General features: G+C 35.9%; 1 protein-coding gene across 22 annotated transcripts in view; it reads left to right on the forward strand.

Moving 5' to 3' along the window:
* Window positions 1–26,341, forward strand: part of AFDN (afadin, adherens junction formation factor) — a 118,817-nt gene that overhangs the window by 66,086 nt on the left and 26,390 nt on the right. For all 22 annotated transcript variants that reach the window (XR_014850817.1, XM_085055362.1, XM_085055361.1 and 19 more), the window contains 7 exons: window positions 569–714; window positions 2,969–3,063; window positions 5,118–5,383; window positions 5,877–6,020; window positions 7,169–7,367; window positions 9,038–9,141; window positions 10,616–10,702. Coding sequence is in view for 21 of the 22 variants with exons in the window: in XM_085055362.1 (XP_084911488.1) it covers window positions 569–714; window positions 2,969–3,063; window positions 5,118–5,383; window positions 5,877–6,020; window positions 7,169–7,367; window positions 9,038–9,141; window positions 10,616–10,702 (1,041 nt within the window). In the remaining variant the exon portion in view is untranslated. The remainder of the gene's footprint in view (window positions 1–568; window positions 715–2,968; window positions 3,064–5,117; window positions 5,384–5,876; window positions 6,021–7,168; window positions 7,368–9,037; window positions 9,142–10,615; window positions 10,703–26,341) is intronic.

A 26,341-nucleotide genomic window follows, 5' to 3' on the forward strand; every position in this document is an offset into this window, starting at 1 on the left:
TACGGCATTCCATAATTTCTGCTTAACGCACTTCAATGTGGATATGAAATGACCAAAGTTCTTTTTCTTCCCTTTATTTTCTTTTTTTGTTGTTTGTGGTTCCTATTCTTTGGATTTCATCTGAGGTTGCCTGGCCTGGCATTTGTGGTCGGGAGATGGTGAGATAGATCAGTACTTGATACTGAATCACGTGGTATCAAAGCCAGTGAGCGCAGTATCAGCGTGGCAGCGGGTAGTAGTGAATATGCGCTTAAAAGTGCACAGATTACCAGATACTGCATCTGCTAAGCTCTTTGCACTGTGTAATTAGATGCTTACACTGTGGCTTTCATTGATATAACTATTGGCAGTTTATTAGCATTTGATGTGTCCGGTGAACATGTTAAAATTGAACTTAGTTACAGCAATTGCGATATTACATGCAAACATTTTGCAAATATCTGGTATCTGAGAGATGTTTGGTGAAATGGGCAGAGGTACTGGTCTATCTTTTGGAGCCTTTTTAAACTGCCATGCTTTATCAGAAAATTATTTCCCTGTATTATCTCTTGCTTCTTTCCACTTACAGAAACAGAAGAATATTGCTGGGGCTCTTGCCTTTTGGATGGCAAATGCATCTGAATTACTCAATTTCATAAAGCAAGACAGAGATCTTAGCCGAATTACTGTGGATGCACAAGATGTTTTGGCACACTTGGTTCAAATGGCATTCAAGTAAGGCTATCAAACTTCTGTTTCACTTATCATTTTCTCTGTTTCTGTGGTTTATAGAAAAACATCACATTTCTGCCAGATTTTAGGTGTAGCAATAATGTCCTTTGTGTATTGTTAAATATCTGAGAGGGAAACTTAGAACAGAGGCTAGACTCACTTCTGTACATGGATGCCTTGTGAATATGGATCACTGAGTGGTGCACGAGTTTCATCTGTTAGATGGTCTTGTGATAGTTGACACTGCCAATTAAAATTTTAGGGAAATTTACTTTGTGTTGATTGCTTTCTCTTAATTTAATGTGAAATTGTGAGGAAAGGTTAGTTTTGTTGTCAATATGTGAATACATAGGCTTAAATATTCCTGGGTCTTTAAAGTAATGGATCTTGTGCTCTTTAAGAGCTTCTAAATATAATCTACTTTTATAATTCTCATAAATAGCAATTTGCACAGTGGTTTTTTTGCACAGATTTTTCTTAAAAATGGAAGGACAGGTTTTGTCTTGGAGCAAAAATCAAGCTATACTTGTCAGCTCAGGCAATTACAATACTTATTAAAAGAAAAAATTGAATGAAATATCCAAATGGGAAGGGAAAGCCTCAGAGGACAGTGTCCTTGAATAAAGATAGCAACATTGGTTCAGCATAGCATTAATCAACAAGAAAGGCTCAATTTTTGTTTGTATTCATATTTTTTCTTCTCCTCAAGCCACTACTGAACAAGCATTTCTCAGCCAATTTGCATACATGCAACTAATGTTTAAAGAAGTCCCTGTGTACCTTGTGTGACTTAGACACAGCCTTACCCTCCTGTAGGATAACTGTTTAAATGTAGTATTTTCATTTTCTGTAATATGAAATACTGTATTCTGTGCTCTTTTTATACTGTGACAGGATTGGGAGACCTAACCATGGTTGAACTGTTTAGCTTTGAGGGGCTGTGTTTCTCAGAAGAGCAATATGTATAATGTGTAAAACCTTGCATTGCTTTTTGAACTTTCAAAAGGTGTCAGGGGAGCACCAAACCCCTTTGTATGAACTCCCACAGCTTTTGTTTTTATTTTTTTTCTGTTGGTAAATTATGGGCAAATAGGGTATAGCAAGTAGCTATTTGGACAAAGTTTTTCAATTTTTATAGCATCTCTAATTCACTAATTGTTAATGAAGCTGTGCCTTTTGCCACAGCTCAGTGTCTTGAATTGGTGTCTTAAAATAACTTCCTGCTACTTCAGTTGGCCAGGTAGTCATCAAAGGCAGAATATTGCTGTGGCTAGGAAGGAATGGTGCTGAATTTTTTTCTCTGCATTATGAGCAGTCTGGAGGCAAAAATATTCCTCAATTTTAGCTGGGTGAATTTTCCCTAAGTATATTGTAACATGGCAGATTCCAAATGCATGTATGAAACTTTTGTAAATCTCTGGAATATATATTTAGAAGGCAAATGTAAAAGCACAACTGAAGTATGAACAGAAAGCAGTCTGCTGTGAAAATGTCACTTTACGGTAACTGGCACACTCCAGGACTGGTTTAAATTGCCATGGATTTTATTTTCTAGAAATTGTGGGTATTTAATTTAAAATGTTACCAGTGAAACAGAAGGGGAAGTTTTAGAAAGCCATTAAATATTTTCCTGTATACGTGTGTTTACAAATTGATTCTTTTTTTAGTTTTGGTTCTTAACAGAAAATGTATAAATGAATTAACAAAAACAGTGTTAAAGAAAACATATTGTTATTTGAGAAGAATGCTAAAATAGATTTTCATTCAGTGTAGTTAAATGTAAGAGAAATAAAAGAATCAAAAAAATTCTCACTCAAAGCACTAGAGCCGCTTTAGGATTTTGTGTTGGGTCAGAGTAAGAAACTTTTTTTAAGTACTACTCTTGCTAGATTTTAAAACAGAGAAAAGTGTTTTCTATTTGGAAAAAAATATTTTTGTAGACATATGGAACCCAAGTTTGGACTGACAGCATCTCTTCGTGTAGCATATGACCTTCTTTTTACCAGTGTGGTAGTGATATTGCATGTAAATGTCTGTGTTTGTCCCCAGACAACCTAATTCTTTTTCCAATGCTTCTAGGAAAGGCATGGGAAAATTGGTCTCTCAGGCCCTTTAAAAAGTATAATTGGGTTTCCTATAGTCACATTTGTAACACTGAAATTTCAGCAATCTTTTAATTTGATAGAACTCTTTTCTTTAGAACCATTTGTAATGAACACGTACAGAATTGATCTTTTTTTCCCCTATTGCCTTCCAGGTACCTGGTTCATTGTCTTCAGTCAGAGCTTAATAACTACATGCCAGCGTTCCTTGATGATCCAGAAGAAAATAATCCTCAGAGGCCTAAAATAGGTTAGACTACTTGATCTTTGTGTCTTCCAAACAATACAATAAATTGTTAAGAAAAAAATCTATTTATTACTACATTTATAGGTTACCTTAACCCCTGATAATTCTTTGGATCAATTTTGTATGGATGATTCAGCTCTCTGCTGAGTTTGGTTCCTTAAATCTTCATTCTGCTTGTGCTGGGGATTCTGAAATTGGATGCTGTGCTCCAGATGCAGTCTCACAATGCTGCATAGGAAGGATTGCTTCCCTCTCTCCTCCCTCCTGCTAGCTGCACTGCCACTGACTGAACAACTTAGTATGGAACTGGGTACCTTTCAAGCAAGGACACACTGCTAAATCACATTCAACTTGATGTTTACTAGGATCTCTCCATAATTTTCATCAGGGTTGCTTTCTGTCCAGGTGGCACTTGTCCTGTGCTGTTGCTCAGACTTACTCTGTCCCAGATGCAGGACTTGGCATTTGCCTTTCACCTTCTTGAAGACCCTGTCAGCCCATTTCTCCAGCCTACTGAGGCCCTTCTGAAAAATGCTGCTGCGCTTCAGTGTATCAGTATTCTGCCCCTGTTGGTATCATCTGTGAACTTGATGAGAATGTACTCCATCCAATTGCTCAGGTCATTACTTAAAGTCATTAAGCAGTGTCAGTCTCAGCCTCAAAACATGAGGGAAGCAACTAATTCCTAATTGCCGACTGGACATTGTATCTGCAAATCCCCCAAGTCCTGTGGTGCAGCCAATTCCCTCCATGCATTGCCATCAGTTTATCCAGTCCTCACCTCAGCAGTTTCACTGTGGAGATGTTATGGGAGATCAAGTGCCTCCCAGGTACTAAGGTCAGGCTGACTGGCCTTGTAGATTCATACCAGGCTTCCCTGCCGTGCTACTTGAAACATGATACTTGCTTCACAGCAGTGAACCATTTTGGGCTGTTCCTGTCCACGAGAGCACCCTGCTATTGTGTGCTGTCGCCCTGTGTCTGTAATCCTGGCTCGGTGACTGTGCTCAGACTTGTAATGCCTCAATAATTGTAGGAAAGGTGGTCTGCAGAGCAGTTAAATACAGTCATTCTGTTGAACTACAAAGAGTATTTATACAAATTGCATAGATACTTTCTGGTTCTTTAGGCATTAAACTTTCTGTTCTTGTTTTTTCCTGCAATGAGTCTTGAAGGAAGACTGAAGATGCACTACTATGTTTGTAGTGTGAGACTACTTTTGGGGATGCAAAACCTGAAAAAGTAGCAAACTGATACTAGACTAAAGGCAGATTCTGGTCTTATTTCAGTTATTTTTGAGCTGTCTTACAGATTTCTTATAACCTACAGGTAAATTTTTTTAACACAATCCTAAGTTTCAATTCTAAAAAAACTAATTTAATGGACTCTTCAAAAGAGATTTCAGATTGAAAGTATTGCTTTAAAAGAAGACCTGGAGATAAATGTGTTGCTTCCACCAGGAAGCAAATGAGGACGTTTGCTCTTGGTGATGCTAGTAGAAATCCCTATTGCTTGTTAGGTAATATTGCAATGAAGTAATATTAGCAAATGGGATTTTGAATAATGTTTTAAAAATGTAATGTGTAAACTGAAGGTGCATTCTATAGTTTAAGTGCATCATACAATGCAAATGACTTCTGAAATTTCTAAATACGATTTGATACTTAACTTCAAGAAGCTATGGAATAATTGGAATATGCATTTGAAACAGTTGAATATGAAAGTTTTAACTTGTTACAAAAACTAATAGAAAAATCATTTTACTAAAGTGAGGATGTGATTTAAATGTCAGGTTTAGACAGTTATGTACTTGAATGATAAATATTTTCCTCTGAGAATTTATTTTCATTTCAGGGGTTACATGCCACCTAGCATTTTAACATTGCTCTATCTTTAAAACCACGGAGCAGTAAATGTATTTCTGAAAGTCTGTGTAACCTAAAGAGATGTAGGTTCCACCTAGCATTCACCAGCCTGACTTGAGTGTCTGTGTTGTTGCCTAAACCAAGTGTACACTGCAGTATGTGAGCATGACTTGCTTTTTGTTTTATCTCTAGATGATGTGCTGCATACCTTGACTGGAGCCATGTCCCTGCTGCGACGATGCAGAGTGAATGCTGCTCTGACTATACAGCTCTTCTCCCAGCTGTTTCATTTCATCAACATGTGGCTTTTTAACAGATTAGTTACAGCCCCAGATTCAGGGTTATGTTCACATTACTGGGGAGCTATCGTTCGCCAACAGCTGGGCCACATTGAAGCCTGGGCAGAAAAACAAGGTTTAGAATTGGCTGCTGATTGCCACCTGAGCAGAATAGTACAGGTGAGTGTATTTGTTGTTAACACTTCTCACATACTTGTATATTCAAAGAGAATATTTGCCTGTGTTGTGTTCCTAGAGAGTAGCATGTGGACAAGTATAGCTTGTGTGAATCAATCCTGGAACATCGAGGTAGCATTGAGGTTAAGACAGAAAACATGTTTTCAACATCATTGATATTTAAGTTACAAGTGAAATTAACAGTGAACATGGCTGTTCAATTTCCATTTAAAAGACTGGGCTGTGACTATAATTAACAGAGACAGGAAGAGTAGCTGAAAAATTGATGTGCTTCATTTATGATAGATTTAGTATTCATCTTTTGATACAGGAGATATATTTAGTGTTTGTTTTGGGGATATTTATGTTGCTTCTGTTACAAATTTGGCTTCTTGCTTTCTCTTTTCCTATCTCTTATCTAAAGGACATTTAGACAAAAGGCTTAAGGATTAATCAGGTTTGAATTTGTCATCTGGGACTTTTTTCCCCCCTCTAGGCAACCACATTGCTTACCATGGACAAATACTCACATGCAGATGTTCCAAATATTAACAGTACTTGCTTTAAACTGAATTCTCTGCAGCTGCAAGCTTTGTTGCAGAATTATCACTGTGCTCCAGATGAACCACTCATCCCAACAGTAAGTCTCTTGTGTCACTCATTGTGCAGTTTTAACATACCTGAGATAAAAAAACACTGGCTGTATATAGCTATTTTCTCTTTGGTGGATGTACTTCACTGACTCAAGCAGGGTATTAACAGGAACCTCTTACACTGAGTTGGAAAGTGAGGTACCACTCTATATTGCACATACTCAGAGGTTTTGCTACATCTTACACCTTTTGTGGGTGAAATACAGAAAGGTGCTAGAAGAGAGAGTAGAGCACCCCTAAAATCTGGTTCTGTATGTAACCAGAAGGAACAAAGATTGATAATTTGTAGAAATCAAAGCATCAGGAACACTACACTGTTTCACATGTAGGATGTAAAAGTCCATGGATCTTGAATCCCTTCATACAAGCAGTGGACAGATTGTCCTTTAATGATCATATTGATACCTGGAATTTTTATTTGTATATATATATGTATAATGTTGCTTTTGGAACTGGATTTTTATCTTGATTTTTAAGATGACTGACTATTACAAGTTTTATCCATGGCAAAAGTCAAAAAAAGAGAGTGTGTTCCATGCAAAATCGTAAAAATATTGCTAAGATAAACTGATAGTTCACTGATAGCAAAAAAATAGGTAGATGCAGTCTAATATTTATACAGCTGAATGCATTGTTTAAAAGGTCCATTTTTCATTAACTTTAGATAATTTGTCTCTTAAATCAGAGGCACTAACACAACAGCTCTAAATGTGTTTGGGGGGGGGGGAGGAGGTACTTGTAGCTTGGAGATGTTTTTATATATTGGCTACCAAACTACAAAGTCTTTTGCTGAAGAACAGAACCTATATTACCTGTTTACACGTAGGTAGAATCCCATAGTTGCTTGGTTATTATCATTAATAGTTTTCAATTAAAAATGTGCACCACAAGTTTGGAAAATACTGAAGTGAAAATAAGAGCTTCTGTCACATTTGCTAATACAATTACCTCTAGGATTTCATAAAATAAAGCAATGGAGTGTACTGACTGTACATAGAGCCAAAGAGGTTTTATATCTGGTAATTAATTTTCCAAATTAATTTTTCTTGCAATCTCAGCATCATCTTAATATTGGGATTTTTAACTTGATGAAATTACCCCTTTTAGTAACAACATCTTTCTGCCTTCTGTCCAGGAGTTGATAGAGAATGTAGTAACTGTTGCAGAAAATACGGCTGATGAACTTGCTCGCAGTGATGGCCGAGAAGTCCAGCTGGAAGAGGATCCTGATTTACAACTACCTTTTCTTTTACCAGAAGATGGCTATTCCTGTGATGTTGTCAGAAATGTTCCAAGTGGTTTACAAGAATTTTTAGATCCACTCTGTCAGAGAGGTTAGTTCTTTTCTTGTTTTGCAATGATCTGTGTAGCAAACCCAGAGTGCACAATTTGTTTAAGTGTAAGCCACTTTTTCTTTGTGTATGTTTCAATCTTTTTATACTATGTTCAAGTGTTTACTTTTGCAGCCTATTAAAACTATTAAGGCTTTTTTAAAACTTGCTTTCTCCCTGTCCCTTTCATTCCACTTCAAGTCTAAGTAAGCTGTGCTGAGTTACTAGTGCCTGCTGAAACATTGTTTTGCCTTCGCTCCAAAACTTTTTTTACTTTTTAAAATTAATATGAATTGAATAGTTTAGTCTTTTTTTTTTTTTTACTCATCAGCTGCTTCCATATAACCCCATTAAAAAACTTCCATATAACTTCCATTAAAAAACCCCCTGAGCTTAAAATAGTTCTTTCAGTATTGATCAGTGTAAGAACTTACAGTTTGGGCATTTGTAGTCCAACAGATTTTAAGATGAGAAGTAGATGATGGATCTTGTGCTTGCATGAAAGGGACTTAAAGTTGAGAAAGTAAAGCAGAGGGGGTCTGTCTGAGCATTTATGGTAAATAAACAAGCTATCATCTTTATTTGGTGCTACTCAATTTTATTAGAATTTCTTAATTTTCTGCTTAAAAGCAATTGTAAAAAATTTGTACAGGAATGTCAAGGGTAAATAAGAGGCCATAGCAAAGGAGGCTATTGAAAAAGCAGACTCGCTCTATGCTACAGTGAAACTTTGCAATTGTTGCTTCCAGCTTAGTTTATTGAAAAGTTATATGCTTGCATTTAAAAGTAGGGAACTGACTGTTTCAAAAGTCTAGTGAGTAACAGATAATGTAGTCTTGAGACTAAAGGATACTAGTAGAATAAATCCTTTAATTAGTAAGTATAATTCAGTTGCCACACATATGGCTGTATATTCATTATAATAAGGCCTTTTCAAAATTTTACTTTTTGGGTATCCCTTAAATTATGCTGAGGGACTTCTTGCAGTAAAACAGTGTAAACTGAATTGATGAAAAATGGTCTTTATGAGGAGGAGAATATAATATATTTGGATGGAATGATTCATAATTTCCATGTGATGTGGATTCTCAGTGTCCCCAGGCTAGGAGACAGTGCTGGATATTTCTGATCTGCTGTGGCTTCTTTTTCAAAATTCTAGAAATTGTTCAAATAACAAAAAGTAAATCAAACGAAATGCCTCTTTTAATTGCAGTGTTGCATTTAAAAACGTAGAAGTCCAGCATTAGAAGTCCAGCAGGCAAAGCTGGACTTCTGCTGAATATATGCCAAATATATGTACTGGTTGGCTACACCCTCTGTAAAGTAGATTTCTGCATTACTGTCTTAAATCAGAGTTCTGGTAGTTTGTGTTTTAAAAGATGATTCGATGTTTCATGTCCCTTTTTAATCTTCTTGATAAAAGCAATATTTTTGCAGCCCCAGAGTTTTCTATGAGCTTGCAGTGTTTTTAAATAAGTATGTTTTTAGAAGCAACAGCTGTAGAACTATAGAATTTTGTAGATAGTAGCATAAAATTACAGCAAGCAAAGTCCATAATGGCATCTGAGATACAAGATTCAACATGTTAATGAATATAAAGATGAATACTGTTTTATTTTAATTAATTCTCTGAGAAAATACCATGACTATATTGATGTTACTTTTTCTTTTAGGTTTTTGTAGACTAACACCTCACCCGCGTTCACCAGGCACATGGACAATATACTTTGAAGGTGCAGATTATGAAAGTCACCTGTCACATGAGAATGCTGAGCTGGTAAGTATTGATTCAGTGAATAATTGTCGACTGCAATCTTGGCAAGCTGTTGAATTTTATGTGATCAGTTTTAGTCCTTATTAGGAAGAACAGGCTTCATTGTTAAACATGTAGTTCATCAGTGAATTCGTGAGTTTAAGGAATTGTTTGCAGATTTTTTTAAGCCACTGTTCTTGTAGCCTGTAGCAGGATTATAATTTTCACATAAGCAAACTTTGTCATATTCCCCTGATCTGAGAATAAACAGTGAAGAAATTTCTTTTAAACACAGGCAAAAATATATATGGACATGAATGTATAAATAACTTGTGAATGGAATTGCAGGCTGCTTTTATTTATAAACTGGCAGTTACCAACCAAATATTTAGCATTAAGTTCTTGTCTGGTGCTTTTTCCTGAAGAAAAAAAAAATCTTGAGTTTTCCTTTACATTATACTTAGTAAAAAAAGGTCTCACTTCAGTGCAAGACAGTTTTAAAAAATATTTTCTGTAGTAAAGGGTTTTTTTGTTTGTTCTGTGGTGGGTTTTTTTCTGCTTGTCTGTTTGAGTATTGAAATTACAGAGCAGATTGGTTTTGGAAAGATGGTGGCTTTATGGGAAATAATTTTTAGAGCAACTAAACAGAAACAGCTTTATAATTGTAATTAGTATTTTCAGCTTAAAAGCTACTTGCTTTTCTAATACTTGAACTCAATCAAAAATTACTATTTTTTTTAAATTACTTTCCTTGGCTTGTATTTTTACTTGTCATGGGTCTTGCAGAGCTTGCAGTTAGGTTTCAATATGAATACAAGGGGCTACAATTTACATGCTTCAGCTAATGAAGATTTTGATGGCAACTTTTTAAGTTGAGGAGCTGGCAATGTTGAAAGATGCAAAGAAAAAATTACTGAATGTGTTTGGGGACTCAGGATGTATTCAAGAGTATTCAGAAGTGAAATTTTTTGGAACCTCATTTCAAGGCTTTAACTCTGCCTTTTAAATTAGTTGGCTTTTTAATAAATTTGCAAAGATAATATAATCTTCTAGATGCAGCACTAAAAGTTGAGCTCTCCAAGTAGATCACCTTCACCTTTGCTGTAGGGGCCTGTGGAGTCTGAACTTCAGTTTTCATGAAAAGTTACTACAATTTTATAGACCTGTTACATTTCAAATTGTAATTCATTAGTAATCTCTTCACTGAATTGAAGGAGAAACAATGAGTAGACCTCAGAGTTTCAGTAGTGTAGTATAACACAAGTTTAGTAAATAATATGAATCTATATTAATCAAATGTTAGATATTCTACCTTTAAAATAGATACCAGATATCTACCTTTAAAATAGATACCAGATATATTATTTAGGATATGAGATCTGCTGCTCTAACAAAGTAGTTTTGTTTGTAATGAACTGTTTTGCTTGGTGACTTTCCTAGCCTGGCAGTGAATATGAACTTCTGAATTTTTTCTTCTTTCCCCTTCACTGTCTTATAGGCTCAGCCTTTGAGGAAGGAACCTGAAATTATCACTGTAACACTAAAAAAACAAAATGGAATGGGACTGAGCATTGTTGCTGCCAAGGTATGGAAGTCAGTTTGTTTAAGTGTTATTGAAAAAGCTTCTGTTTTTATCAGCCTACTGTGGAAAATCATAATTGAAAAAGTCTGTTTTCCCTTAACTTGGTTGTGCATATTGTGTTGATTATGCTTTTATTCTGATGGGAGAAAGTTTCTGTAGAATACACAGTTATGGACTATACAAATGGAAACATAATATGGATACAGTTCTTATGACATATAAATTCAAACCTCTACTACAGGCTTATTCAGTTTTTTCAGAGCCAAAAATTATCAGTGTTATTAAATAGGATTAATAAACAGACATATTTAGCGCTTCTGCTGAAAACAAAACAGTAAATACAAAGAATGTATTGTGTGGGTTAATTGATGAATAAATGAAACAATTCAAATACATAAATTAAAGTTTGAATACTTTCTGCTATGAGGACACCACCTTATCTTTTGCACAGTATAGAGGTGCAAAAATGGCTTCAGGTTTGCTTCTTCATAGTAGAGACCTACAGCATAATATCCAAAACTGTGGGTGTATGCTGTACCTGGGAGCACTACATAGTTATGTATAGAATGCACATACAGCTCCAGCCACCAGATGGAAGACTCCACTAGTTGGTTGGTTTTGCTTTATTAACTGGATCAAATAGCAGACATAATCTTTCGAGTTTAAAACTTGTTATAAATTATGCAACACTGATACTCAAAGGTCTGTGTTGTAATTACGTGGCGTCAAACGATGGAATAAGTCTTTCCTAATGTCTCTTCACTGTGTAGTGCATAAAACTTCAGAATACTGCTGTCCTCCTTGGCATTCAATGCATGAGCTGAAAACATGATTGTTTTACTTTTAAGTTACCTCACACAGTTAATTACTTCTAAACAGCACTCTTTTGGTTTGTTTTTTACAACTTCACTCATTTCATAGTCTGTTCTTGAAATGGTAATCTTGCACGGTATCACCTTTTAAGTGTTATTTCTGACATCTGTAAAGGAATACCTGGTGTCAGGTGTATGGTGCTAAACAATCAGCAGTTATGGAGGAAACAATTCGGGATCTGAAAAATGTAACTCAATATTCTGCTCTGATTTTTGTGGAGTTGGTTAATAATTTGAGAACCAAATACTTGATCTTGACACTGGATTGAATATGCATCAGACTTCTGACTACCATCTGCATTTCTGTTGAATGTTTCAAAATGTGCCATGGAAATTTTTTTCTCCACTTTACACTGTGAAATCTGATTTCTCATATAGAGTGAAGCAGCATATTACAGGTGGAAAAAGTTTCCTTTTTCACTGGAGCTGGCTGGCTTCCAGATGTTTTATCAACTGACATATAACTTCCATTAGTATGTAACAGTGCTCCTGGTCAGTGTGTAAGCTCGATCTGAAAGTTTTTTACAAGTTATTTAATGAATTTCATTATTTCTTTATCATGATCAGTCATGGAAGCTACAGTTTTCATCTTTTCACAGTTGCAAAAACACTGGTTCAGGCAGTCATTGCATTTCATCCTTCTGCTGTGTGCTGCTGTAATATTGGAACTCTGATACAAAACCAGTTCTATATTAAATCTTGGTCTGAAGTAAGCAAGAAACAGGTTGTTTTAGTTTTGATGTATGTACAATGGAAAATTCTGCTTAATGTGAAGTCATCAGATTGTTCATTGGATAGAAGTGATGGTATGCATTAAGTTTGAAACAAGTTGCTGTGGTAGTTAAGTAGGATTATTTTCAAGAGGTTCAAAGTTGCTTATTGTGAGTAATTATTAGCATGTTTTTCCTGTAATAGGCATCATTAAAAAGAAAGAGTAAGGAAGAATACAAAGGCATTAATTTTCTCAATGTGGTCAGAGCAGAACAGCTTAGAGAATAGGCTGAATTGACTGAGAAGCTAGCAAGAGTGGGTGCGTTTTTTCTTTCTGTTCTTATCTTGTTGACTTTTATTAGTAATTTTTTTCTACAGGTCTCAAGTAGTCTATCAAGTAGTATGACAGCATAAAAGTTAAAATTCTCATAATTTTGAAAATAGAGGAAGAAGTCTTGTAGTCTATTTGTTAAATTTTTCTAAACATTAACTGGATAGAATACATGAAATGAGAGGGAGAGGCAAGTGTGAGAATAGATTTAGATTTTTCTAAAATTTTTAATAGTAAAAGGTTGGCTATTAAGTGCTCATGTAGTTGAAGAAATGAAATCTCATACTTTCAGAAATACATAGTTGCTGCTGCCCTGCACAGGAACCCAGTTTGATTGCTGACCCAATTGTGCTCATTGAACTATTGGTTTCTAGAGTGCTTTGAAAATCTTGTAGCAATAGAAAATGCAGTGGCTGTTCAACAGATTGCCCTGTTCCAACCAGTGAAAGACAACCCTGGATCTGTTTAGCTTTTGTTAGGAAAACAGTTCTTTTCCTGTGATGTGACAAAATAGTTGCATTCAGTACGATGCTGTGAGAATACCTTTGCATGTCAGTGCTGACCTGCCCTTCTGCTATGTCTTATGGGCTTCTCATGCTTGTCACAGGCTTTGGATGAAGTTTGTTAAAATGCAACTTGATGATATTCTGGAGGTGGACAGAATAGGCACATTCTCAAGAAATCAAAGAAAAATAATACCAATGGACTGCTTTTCTTCCTTCTACCCATTGCAAAAAAGTGTGTGCTTTCCTAGTAAATCTGTGCTCATCTCTGAGGAAATGGCAAACATTTACAATCTAATAATTGCTTGAGTTTTTATTAGTTTTGAGATTTTATTAGTTCGAATCTGTGTCAATTGAGAGTTTCCAATGAGGAAATTAGATACCATAGCTTACATACACCTTTACACCAAATGTCAAGTGACTGTCACACTTTCTCTGCTGCAATCAAAAAAGGAGGATTGAAGTCAAAGCAAAGGTTGTACAAGTAAAAAGGGATGCACCTTACTTTGAAATGCTGTGCACCTGCTTATTCTTATTATAGAAACATCACCTTGGGATGCTAGGTGATTGCAAACATGTACATTAATGCAAAAACAAAACAAAACCTGAAGAGGGGAGTCATGGAGTATATGAAAGTGTTAGGTCCCTGGGGAACCCTGTATTGGATCCTCTTCCTACCTAGTGATAGGTAAAACGTTTAAGTGCATTACTTCTTTGTCACAGCTACTCATATTTTGTTTAATTAGAAGTTTTAAAGGCCTGCCAGGAGTTCCAGAGAGAGCAGAAATTCAGCACATCACCTGGTTCACCTCACTTGGGTGTTGTCTGAGGCAGGACAGCCCCTCAGAGCAAACATGTAGTAAGTGCATATGCTGTATGCAAACACAGCAGAGAAAACAAGTTTAGTTATGAAACAGCTGTTAGCTGCCAGAGCAGTGTAAACAGTGTTGTGCTTGTTTGGGTTTTGTTTTGGTTTTTTATAAATTGGGAAAATACCTAACAGCATTTCTTAAACTCAGTGCTTTAAACCAATTTTTATTTAAAGCTAAACTGTGTAGCTTAATATGTGATCCAAAAAAGTAACTTGTTATTCTACTGTTTGGTAGATATTGCATGTTTTCTTGCAGTAATACCCTGTAGCTTTATTAGCAATAGCTTTTGCAATAGGTATATGGAAATGCAGTTGGTAGGAGTGGTCGGGTGTAGGGAACAGGGAACAGTGTTGCTTTTTGAGGTTATGTGCAGACTTTGGTTGCTCTAACCCTGAAAGATGTTTTGATGTTAAAAGCTGCCAGACTCCCAACCACATTGTGGTTAAGTTTTTATGAAATCCAGATGATTTGGAAGCTGCGTGTGCATGCAGTTTACTTTAAAAATATATCACTTTTTTCGGGGCTTTCGCATGTGACTTCTTAGCCATCTGTGGGCCAGCACATTACTTCCTGTTTAATTTGGAGGTTTTTTGTCTTTAGTACAAAAGGGCTCCCTTTTTGTTATTTCTAGCAGTTTTCAGAGTTTAATAAAGCCTCTAAAGTAAATGGAAGTCAGAACAGCATAACTGATTACGTAAGAGTCTGAATATTGTATTGGTTATAGCTGGTGTTGATAAATGCTACACTGTGTCATAGCATCGAGCTCCGAGCTATCTTGATGGGTATCTTGGAAAATCCAGCAGACTAGAGCTGGTGGTTGCTGTTGAGGGCTGGAAGAGAAGTGGAGAATTGTTTTTTTTCTTTCAAGGATCTGTAGTCCCGGAGATCAAAATGTGGTTTTCTGTTGTTGGAAGAACAGAATCCATGGTAAGTCCGTTCAGGTTTCTGTTGGGACTGTTTTTCTCTGAAGTTTTACTATCCCTGTACTTTTTCCTGCTCTCTTGCTTGTTTAAACCTGCCAGTAGTTATTTGTTCATGTAGCAACTATGTAATACAGCATGCAGTTAAATACAGTCAGATGTTAGTAGCTAACTTTCTAAAATCTAGAAAGAAAAAACTAATTTTTTAGCTTGTTCTTCATGTGCACTTCTGAAATTTGTGGAAGTGACTATTAATATTTAAAGTTTCAGGTGTGATAACTACTGTTTTACTGTGCCAGAGCATGAATAGCATGACCTGTGATCTGTTTACTTGTCATATTAGTTGGCTTTAATCCAGGTTCCTCTAAAAGTCTGTTTTCCTCTTATAAAATCATAGTAGAATAATTAAAATTGTTGTCCCAAACAGTGCAAGATTTTTAATACTCTCTACACACTCTTGAAAAGACCAGAACATGCAAATTTGTTGCAGTTATGGTGTCTTATTCGACATGTTCACAGAGGAGAGGCATTTAAATTCTGTTTAGATTACTACTGCAGAAAAAGGATTCCCATGTTCTGCAGAAAGGATAGTGCAAGTTTTGTTATCAAATCTGTGCATGCTGGGTATATACTCATCAGCGTACTGCGATTTAATCCTTTAAAGTCTGGCACACTTCTACTTCTTGCCCAGTTATCTCTTAGGAGTATAACAGAAAAAGTTACCTTAAAATACATATGTATATGCTCCTACTGGCACATAAATCAGAGTGTATTTTCTAGGATTTTTTTAACAGGTAGTCAGATTAAGCAGTGCTTACTAAAATAGTATGAGATGTAATAAGGTGTTTTTTTAATAGAAACATTTTAAACACGAATATAACAGTTCAGTAGTAAAGACTCCAGGGAATGGACTTACTGTTCTGAAAACAAGTATGTGACATCTTACCCATAAATAATTTGCATTATTTGGCAACCTTGTTTGTTCTTAAAGGTTAATTAAACTATTCTAAGTTGCTTTAATTCTTTAATTTCTAAACCACTGCTTGTTATTTTATATTTACTAGTCAATTCAAGGTGTGAAATTTGAGGAGGGTTTGAGACTACAGGAATATCAATTTATTGATGTAAAATTTTTCTGAAAGTTTTTTCTACGAAGATCTTGTAGGTGATCCATGGAGAAGGAACAGGTTTAAACAGTCATTTATTTTTTTCCCCCAAAATTGAAAATTGAGCTTATGGTTAATAATACTGGTAACAGTATACAAATTTGGATCTCTCTAACCTGAGTTTGCAAGTATAGAAAGTCAATAAGATTTTTTAAACTGTTTGTTAGCTTTTTACGTGTGTTCTAGATCTTAAGATTTCAGATACCTCAGTATCTGAAGTCTTCTTGTGTCTGTGTTTTCTAAGTATTGAATGAAATTTTCTGGCCTTTCTTCCCATCATAAATTAATTTAAATGTTTCAGTAATAAGATTTGAAATTGTTTTGTGGAAGGTTTTTTGTTAGTTTTGTTCTTTTTTTTTTTTTCTTTTCTTTGTGTTCAATAATAATTCACCTCAGTTGTCTAAACTACTGCTGTTGCCTTAACAGGCTTCTTAGGAGGACTTTTGTAAAAACAGAGCATATAATTCTCATTTTCAGAACAGATTTCTCAGTCTTGAAGAAATTAAATAGTATGTAGACTGCCAGTTTAATCTTCATCATAAACAAATAAGTAGCTGTGTGTTAGAAATTTGCCTGGTTTTTGTTAATTCATAACTTCCAGCAGAGTTTTTGCTTAAATTTTGGCGCCCTGTAGATGTTGTATACAATTTTGTTAATGCTTTTATATCCTGTGTAAAATCTGAAAATTACACCATCGCAGCATGATTGTTTTTATCAGTAGCTGTGAGACCTCAGCTCTGCTCAAGCAGAGTGGGTTTTGTTTTATTTGTTTACTTATATTTAAGTTGATACTGCAAATAGGTGACCCAGACATTTGTATTTGAGGCCTTCTTAAAGATAGTGAGTTTTAAAATTCATGTGGCATTTCCTTATTGTACTAATAACCTCTGTATGCAGGCACTTCTTAGCATGCCTGCAAAAATTGTAGTCCATATATACTTTAGCTAGAATTCCTGTATCAGACTTCATTAAATTCTGGCATTCTAATAACTGTGAAAATTCTGTTTAGATACATATTAATACAGCATTTTAATTTTTTTAACTTCTATTAATGAAAAATACTTTCTGAACTGAATAAGTTCCGTGTTGACTTTCTCCTTAGTAAGTAATACTCTCACTTGGAGTAGAAATTTAGGCACTTAAAGTATGTATTAGTGTGCACACTGATCCTGGATTACGTTGTATCCATCTGAAACTGCAGAGGTGTATTATGTGGAGGTGCTCTGGGCTTTTTTGGGTTGTAATTTATCCTTAGCTATACAGCCAAGTGCCATTTCATTGACAAGTGCAGACATACAGGGTGGATTTTTTTCCAAAATAAATTGCCCAGTATGTCTTGCCTGTGAAGCTCAGTGCACAGACATAATTAAGCTGAAAGATAAGATCAGAATTGACTTACCGAGGAGGAGCATCACAGAACGGGCAGTACAACTTGCGGATTTGTACATAACTCTGTGTAGCTCTTAGTGTGTCACTGCTCATGGAGTATTTATAGCAAATGTACATTTAAAAAGTTAACCCTTGTCTGGTGAAATAGAGCTCAAGCAATATATTTTCCTTGAGCTCAGTGAAAGATCATTCCTTTGAAACAAAAGAGAAGTGGAATCAAGCAGGCTCATGTATTTAATTTCTTTTGTTGAAAATTAAGAGTGTCTTTAATGCATTTGTAGAATATCATATTAAGTTGCAGCATTTATAAAGAGGACTTCTTTTTCAGAAAGTTTAAGGATCTAATGAATAAAATTTGCCTAGTCTTTTACAAATGCTGTATATGAAGCATTTTGCCTTTACTTACTGCTTTTCCCATTTCATGAGAGTAAGAGTAAAGTAAAATAAATTAGGAACTGTTGCATACTTGATTCCAGTCCTAGTATACGATGTTAGGCCAGTTACTTTAGCTAGCTTTTTTTCGTTGGTTTGATTTTCATCAAAGAAGATTTATGTTTTTGAAGTACTCAGTTCCTGGAGTGTGAGAGAAATCATGCTCTTGTAAATTTATATATTTCCCTTTAGCACAGAAGATGCTACAGCTGTTTGTGTCAGTGTACCTGGTTTCCAGGCTGAACTCTTTTAAAATCCCCAAACAACTATACATGCACAAGAGTACAGTCAAGTATGATTTATTAATGCCATTTCAGAAGGTCCACTACAGAACATCCTGGCTTGTGCTGGGAGAAGCGCGTTTAGAAAATAAGAGAGTATATTCACTTGCTTGCTTTATGTGCAAGTCAATCTTGATTGCAAACATTCTTTTATAAAAAAGTAACACTTAACCTTTATTCCGTTAAAAAGAGCAACTAAACTCTTCATTCCTTTCTCTTTACTCCTTTAGAGATTACTTGTAAATAGTGTGTCTGGATACGCCAGACATAAAGTTTCTAGGTTGTTGTATGTTTCAGATATTGGATATACTGCTGCCAATCTGTTTTTTTTCTCTGAGTAGTAAGACACTTCTTTTTCATCTGTTTTTCCCACTCAGTGCTATTTAAAATTGCAGTGGAATTGGTCATAGTAGTTAAATGCTTGATGTTTCTTTACCTGTTGAATAATGTTGATTATCACCAAAGTTTGAATCTACAGTACTTGCGTTATTTAATTGGAAATACTTTGCCCACTTGTGATTGTACTTTGTCTAACTCCAGAAACATTTGGATTTTTGCCCTCAACATGGAGGAGTATGTGAGAGGGGAAAGCAGAAGTTTGTATGTAGAGCATGGGTCAGTTTTAAAATTCTTTTTAAGTCAGGGTACAACATGACTCAGTGCAGCTGTAGCCACAACTAACAGACCAGTTTTACGTACAGTAGGCTGGTTCACCTCATTTATATTTGAAAAGTGTTTCCTCTAATGATGACAGGTTTCCAAAGTGTCTGCATTGGTCTTGAGGCAGCACAGGCCTTAGCTTTCTCTGACAAAGTGGGGTTTTTCTGGACTTGAAAAATCAGAAAAGTGTGCCCTCACTGGAGGTGGGACCAGTAGCTACCAAGTTGGCCTTTCTTCTGCCTCTGGGCCCACAGCAAGCAGTTCAGTGAGTCTTAGGCTTAGTGTGTTTGGAACTTAAAGGAGATAAACTATATACTCATCCAGATACAACCTAAAGAATGCAGCTTTGTGGAATGTGAGTGTTTGGGTGGTCAAAAACCTTCACTTTTGCCTCCTGGAGAATAAATTTGTAAATTGGCTGCATAGTTTAGTAAACTGTTATTTTTAAAAATGCTTACAAGCTTGGGTTATTTAATTGCTTTTAGACTAATTACTTTCTGGAGCTGTCAGAGTGAGCCTTGATTCTTTTCCATAAATTCACGTTTAAGGATATTTATTACAAATTGCAGAGATCTTCTGTGTAAGCTTAAGAACCTGGAATCAGAGAATTAGCTTTGATAAAAATCAGTCAAATATACTCTGGGTGTAGTCAGATAAAAGATGGCAGGCCTGATGGCTGACATCAGGCTTGATAAAGCCACATTTCTATGCTGTTTTCTTTAAAGACATTTTAGTTGCAGTTGATTCATCCTGTATTAAACTGTTTCATTTTTATAGAATGCCACAGAGGCTTAAGTGACTTGGGAAAAGTGTCACCTGTAAAGCATTATGAGACATCCCAAATACCTTTTGTAAGGTGTATTTGTGTATGTACACACACGTATATGTGATAGCTTGTATAATTGTGAAATATCCAAGAAAATCTTGAAAATTACATATTTTAAAGTATCTATGGTTATGTGAACTACTAGAGTAGAGAGTACTAGAGTACTAGAGTTTTTGACATATAGTCTTGGTATCTGAAGCCACTTAAATTGGAGTATTACTTTGAAAAGGTGGGTGACTGTATGACACCTTTGTGGATTCAAAGTAAAATTGGAGAGTGAAAATACTTTCAGTTCAGGATTACTTTTTCATTTTACTGTTTATGTGAAGTGTGAAACCATTTACATGTACATTTCTGTCTTAAGTACATATACATTTCTGTATTCAAAGACCATTAGGAAGACTTTATGGCATTTTGTGGAAATGAAAGTAGGCTTTTAATACATTTAACCTTTTTTTTTTTTTAATTGTTCTTGAAGGGTATGTTTTTTACTCAGGTGTGATTTTGCCAGTCTTTATTGCAAGCTGTTCGTTGCTCCAGTTTTATCGGAGTGATAAACAAAGTATATGAAGTTCAACGGGTGTGGGCAAATGAGGCTTCAGAACAAGTAACGACAAGACCTTCTTGTTAATTGTCTGGAGCAGCACCGGTTTGGTTAGGTGCTGTGCTGCAGATATGCTCTGCAAATGCATAATTAATCACTTAATACAATTCTACTGTTATTTCTAACAACTGCAAAAGTGTTTCAATCATAGTTTTTGTAGTTCTAGTTCTCATTATAGCTATTGAAACAACTAGGTCTACTAAAACTGCAAGAGTATTGCTAACCTTACAGCAAGTACAGCTGTTTTGTGATCCACCTACATTAGGTGAGGCATGATGTGTGGGGATGGGAGTAGTTCAACTGTTAGGAGGTTAGCACCTGGTCAAGAGATGGACATTCTGGACATTCATTCCCACTAATACTTTAGGCTGGGATACTGGTGGAGCTGTGTGGTGTCTCAGCACCTCCAGGCCATCATTCTGCAGGTGGTAGGTCCCCATGTGGCATGTCACAGCATGGGTGGCTCACCTGGGAATGAAGCTGCCTCTTGACTCTCACTAGAAGGAGATGCCTGTTGTTTTCACCGTGCCATTGCAGCTGCTTGTCCTGGCAAATACCAGATGGGAAGGAGGAGCAGATAGGATTTCTTCTGCCTGCTTTTAATTCTTCTGTGGTGACTCACCAGCTCATGAATAGCTGTGATGCTGCCATTAAGAAAACTGTCTGATATTCCTGTTATTCAAACTGTGACTTTTATATACAGTTGCACGATGCGGTGTGTTCTGATTTGATGGCTGATGGGATGGATGTGAGCCAGAGTTTCATGTCTGTTATTGACAAGGAAGTTTTATAAAACTCATCTTGTGACACAGCAACACTAGCAATAAAAGCTGTTCTCAAGTACTTTCATTAAATCTGTTATGTTTATTAATTAATTTCTGTGGTACTTTTGTACATCCTCAATTTTACATCCTCCTGATGTAGGAGTAGTAGCTTCTTCTTTTAGATCACTGTAGTTTAACTTGTTCTTTTCCTCATTGGTCTGAATACTCCACAGAACCATAGCTATGATGGTTTGTTTTATTGGGTTGTTTTTTAATGCTGCCTCTTTTATTTCTGTAGTTTTCACAGTGATATTTTAAGGCAAATGCAGTATTTTGGGCACAATCCTTTTAGAGCGAGGTGGGGATTGCAAAATAATGCTAATTGTGCAAGCAGTTATGGGCTACTGTGTACTGACACATTGCTTGGTAGATGATGCAGATTGTAAGTTGGTGTGATGGAAAACGACTTGTTTCTTGTCTCAAAAACTGAGGTTAGACTACATTATCCAGCTCGGTCCTTTGGCTTCTTTAAAATGACAGAATTTTTGTAGTTAAGTAGAAAATTGTACCAGGCTTAAAAGGGGCAAATATACTTTTGGACCACAGGTATGAAATCTTTGCATGTCATTGTTTCAACTAAGCTTTTTTTTTAATGCATTAAATTGACTTGGCTCTGTTGTATCAACTTTACTCTCCTTCAATGCTCCAGCTCCTAGTGAATTTCTAGATTTTTTTTTTTTTTTAAATAGAAGTCTGTGTGACTCAAAGAATGAAAATCCTGTAAACAAATGTAATATTGGGGGAAAATTGCTTGTTTTCTTGACCTTTCTGGTTCTGTTTTAGTGAGGTGCTGTAGTGGTTAATTTCTTGCTCCCCTGCCCTGGGTCAGTGCCACCTTAAATATATTGTATCAGCTTTCTAGAGGCTAAAGTTGTGCTGACCAGAGGTGCCAAAATTTGCTCTATAACTGCTGTGGGTTGCCACAGTTGCCATGAGTTTTCAGAACTCTTCCAATCTCTTAGGCCCTACAGGAAAGTCATTCAGTCAATTTATTTATTTGTTTATTGAATACATTCTTTACTGAATTCCTTTGGAAAAGATGATGTGTTATTGGATCTAGCTCAGGTTTTCCAGTTGTCCTACTGCTTGTTTAGAATACAATTAGAAGTGAAAGTTTACATAGTCTTTGTTACTTCTTAGTTTTCCAAACATGAGTAGGTAGCAAGCACTTTTCCTGAATTAGTTGAGAAGAATATATGTATCTGTGTATAAGAGCACATTCATCAGTATATACCGATGTTATTTATATATGTTTTAAAAAAGTTATGTCTCAGGTGTGGTTTTAATGTTGACTTTAATTCTTGTATTTTAATGGGTTTTTTTTTTGGCTCTGGTCTGTCTGAATTCGTTAATCTCCAAGATGAATAGTATTGTTTTTTTTAAAAGAACTGAAAGCTCTTGCTGAAGTTCCAGCTGGTTAACTGTTCTCTGCTTCATAGTCTTTGGTCGTATTTTCAGGTGAAATTTGATTTTCCTGGACTCTGCAACTCATGGCCTATGAATAGTACTGATGTGAAACTCGACAATCATCATCATCCAATGCTTAATAAACCCCCTCTGTGTTTTATTTTCTTGTTTTGTTTTATTTTCCTTTGTGTTTTTTTTTAATAGCCTTAGGTTGTAATTTTAGATTTCATCTTGTAAGATTTTTCTAAACATGTTTTTGTTCTGTGATAAGAACTATTTTAAACTAGCCTGCCTTGTATAAAAGTAAAGCTTTTTGAAAAAGCTTCCCTATCTTTCTTCAGTACCACTTTAAATAATGCCAAACCCTGTATGGGGCCACACAGATGAAATAAAGGTAGATCTAAGGAAAGTAGAATATCTGGAGAGTTTTAATCTCTGGATTTATTGATAGTGTTTCATACCTCAGTTTTTCATTTATCCTCTTGACTTGTAGCTCCTTTTATTCTAGCTCTCAGTGAGGGGGAACTCCTTGTTTATTTAATTTTTACAAGGTAGTTTGGTCACTTAAACATTTTCCCATGCATTCTTTTCTTCATTTAGATTTAGGATAAAGACCAAGTTATCATTCCAAACAGACTTCTGTATGCAGAAGTGTCCTATGTTGATTTTGACCTCCCAAGTATGATTAGAAAATCTGTTAAAATTCTAGTTAAATGTGAAAGTTGTCCTTTGCCACAGAATTCCAACCTGTAAATCACAGCAAATTTAGGATTAATTATTCTCATACTCTGACTAGACTCCAAATGCATGACGAACTTGCAAGTGCAATATGTTAACATCTTTCAACTTCTGCTGTTTTCAAACATTTAATTACTTCTCAAGATAAGTGTGAGATGATAAGAAAATCTTTGCACAGGTATTGCATCTCATGCAAATTGTGGCTTCATCTTGGGTATTGGATCTAATAGTTTTCCTCAGTTTCCTCCATATGTTGGCTTTGTACATCTTAAAGATGAATAAGCCCAAGCATGAAGAACATTATTTTCAAGCATCTTTTAATGTTTGGACTCAGAGACCTAATAAAGCTTTCTGGGAGGAAAAGGGGGGTGGGAACACGACATTTTTATCCTATTGTGTAATTACATGAGTAAAAGTGCACTGTGGTTTTTTAGCAGCATACATTTACATTAGTTCTACTTATTCATCTCTATCCCTGGCTAAAATTAGGAATTTTATTTTACATTTAGAAGGGGAATAGGTGGGACTTGGCAAAGCTGGGAAGTGTTCTTGTCAGTGCGCTTGCCCTGCAGGCGTTCAAAAGCTTAAAATTAAGAGATTTTTCCACTGTGTAGTTTGCGTCTCTGCGTGGGAATCTGCATGTATGTGGGTGCTTGTTTTGCAATTGTTTTAAGGCTCAGCTTCCACTAGAATACAGTTGTTTTGCAAGACACTACCCAGAGCTGCCTGTAAAGTCAATAGGTGAGCTGTAGTAGGATTTAGGAATTTCAAAGAGTTTATGCTGTTGAGTTGAAAATAACATCATTCACCAAATAGTGGTATCAACCTCACTTAATGATCTAGGCTGCTCCTAGCAACCCCCTGTCCTGCACTGTTAAGAGCAGCCATACTGTGCTGTAAGCAATTTGGGGAAGCTGATTTAGTTGAAAACAAAGCTTGTATTTGGGAGGAGGGGAACTGGAGACGGGGGATCAGCTGAGCCTCCAGCCAGGACTGTCATGGGACCTGCCACAACACAGTAGTGCCTGCACAGCTCCAAGTGGGAGACAGCATGGGAGCAGACAGGTGGGTTTCTTCCTGACAGTCTGTATGAGCGCACTACCATTGTCATTGTAATTGAGTTATAGTATTTTTAAAATACTGAAATGTGTGAATAGTGCTTCACTGCTGGTCTCCAAACTAGTTCTCTCTGCTTTATGCACTTTATTTGGATTGGTTTTTGTGTACTGATTTTTTAACTGGATTGTAAAAGCACAGAATGGAGAAGTTCCTCATGCTGAAGCTTTGGTCTGATGTGCTTCAGGTATCAGCATTTTAAAATGCCATGTTCCCTTCTTCAGTCCGCAATTCACTGTTTGTTGAATTCTGTTCAGCTAGTAACTTCCTTGTGGAACTCTTTTTGCCCTAGGTTTCTGTTTTGGTTATGCATTGTAAAAGTAGATATAATTTAGAGTCTTCAGAATAGTGTTATACTCAGTTCAGTTGAGAAATTTCGTCACCCAGGTGAACTGAAGCAGCAGTAGTAGTTTAGTGGGTTTTTTCCTTAAATTATTACTTAAAAGGAAGGATTTCCCACATTTTTCCCCAGAAGGTTGTATTATTTTACTTTCTGCAAGGATTGTGGGAAAAAGTTGCATAAAGTGTGAAAGAAAATGGGTGGATTGGTAGCACTAGGAAGTATGGCACAGTGGATGAGGCTTTTAAAAAAATTTAGAATACACTACATTATTTTTTGAAATACACTTGAAAAGGTTTTGGGGATTTTGTATTTGGTTATTTATTTTTGAGAAACTGTGCTGTAGGTTTCTGTATGTTAATCTCAGGGAGATGGGATGAGCCATCTCTTCATGGTTACTGCATTCTTGCTCTCCACAGACATCTGACTCCTTTACAGTTGTGTTCTTCTGTTTGGACTAAAAGCCATATGGATACAATGCTTCTGGTATTCAGGACTGGAGAAAATAAAGTGAATTGAGAAGAAGGTTTATCATATTTTTGGTAGTGATACACACATTTTATTGCTCTGTTTTGTTTGTGGGGGAATAATTTTAATTTTGTTGACCTTCACATTCTTTTGCAAGAAAAGCAGGTTAATAAGTAGTTCACAAAGAAATCTGTTTTATTGTAACGTCAGTAAATGATAACAGGAAAATTCATGTGGTGTCTATGAAAATTGTGTTCGCTTTGGAGTCTAGTAGTGTGACTACATATTAAGAACCTTTTTGTGTTTCTATTAATTGGATATTTCCTTCTAATGCAGCCTTCTGGAAGGAGGAACCAAAGCAAAATCAAGTCTGTTTTAACAGAAATTAAGAACTTGGATTCAAATTACTATGAAGCTTAGGGTAAATGTTAAAGGGAAGATGATGAATTCATTTTAAGGATATTTAGCGCAAAGTCTTCCCAAGCTTGTGAAAGCACATGCAAGTTCTTAGAAACCTGTTAAATGACACGTGAGTTAGAGGAGAAGCTCATTGGTCCTAATAATATATAAGTAGATGTTGTAGCTGATAAATATATTTTTCTTTTAATGTAATCTGAACAGAGATTTATTTTTAAATAGTTTTTAAGCTTTCAAAATTCATTAGTTTTGAATTTTAAGTGTGATGACTTGGAGCTAACACATCTGCTCATAACTTCCTTTAAAAGAACAGGAAAGACATTGACAAACTGTATAGACATAAAAGCATGGGGAAAAGAAAGAACAAGGAGTAAAATGTTGGCTCCTTTGAATCATAATGAAGAATTTCTGTCAGGGTTTGAGTACAGGCGCAGTTAGAGGAAAAATCCGAGTGATACAGCATCTTCCTGCTGTGGTGCCTTTAGCCAAAGAACATAATAAAAACAAGTGTTAGATCTTCCTCTCCTGTGAGGAAAGGCTGAGAGCACTGGGGTTGTTCATCCAGAAGAAAAAGGCCCAGAGTGACCTAATTGTGGCCTTCCAGTATCTATGGGGGCCTGTCAGAGGGCTGCAGAGGGACTTGTTAGAAGGGCCAGACAAGGGGGAACGGCTTTAAACTGAAAAAGGGTAAGTTTAGATTAGATGGTCGAAAGAAATTCTTTACTGTGAGGGTGGTGAGGGTTTGAAATTGGTTACTCAGATAAG

This window comes from Lichenostomus cassidix, chromosome 3 (genome assembly GCF_008360975.1).
Source record: "Lichenostomus cassidix isolate B80296 chromosome 3, HeHo_3.0, whole genome shotgun sequence".
NCBI lineage: Eukaryota > Metazoa > Chordata > Aves > Passeriformes > Meliphagidae > Lichenostomus > Lichenostomus cassidix.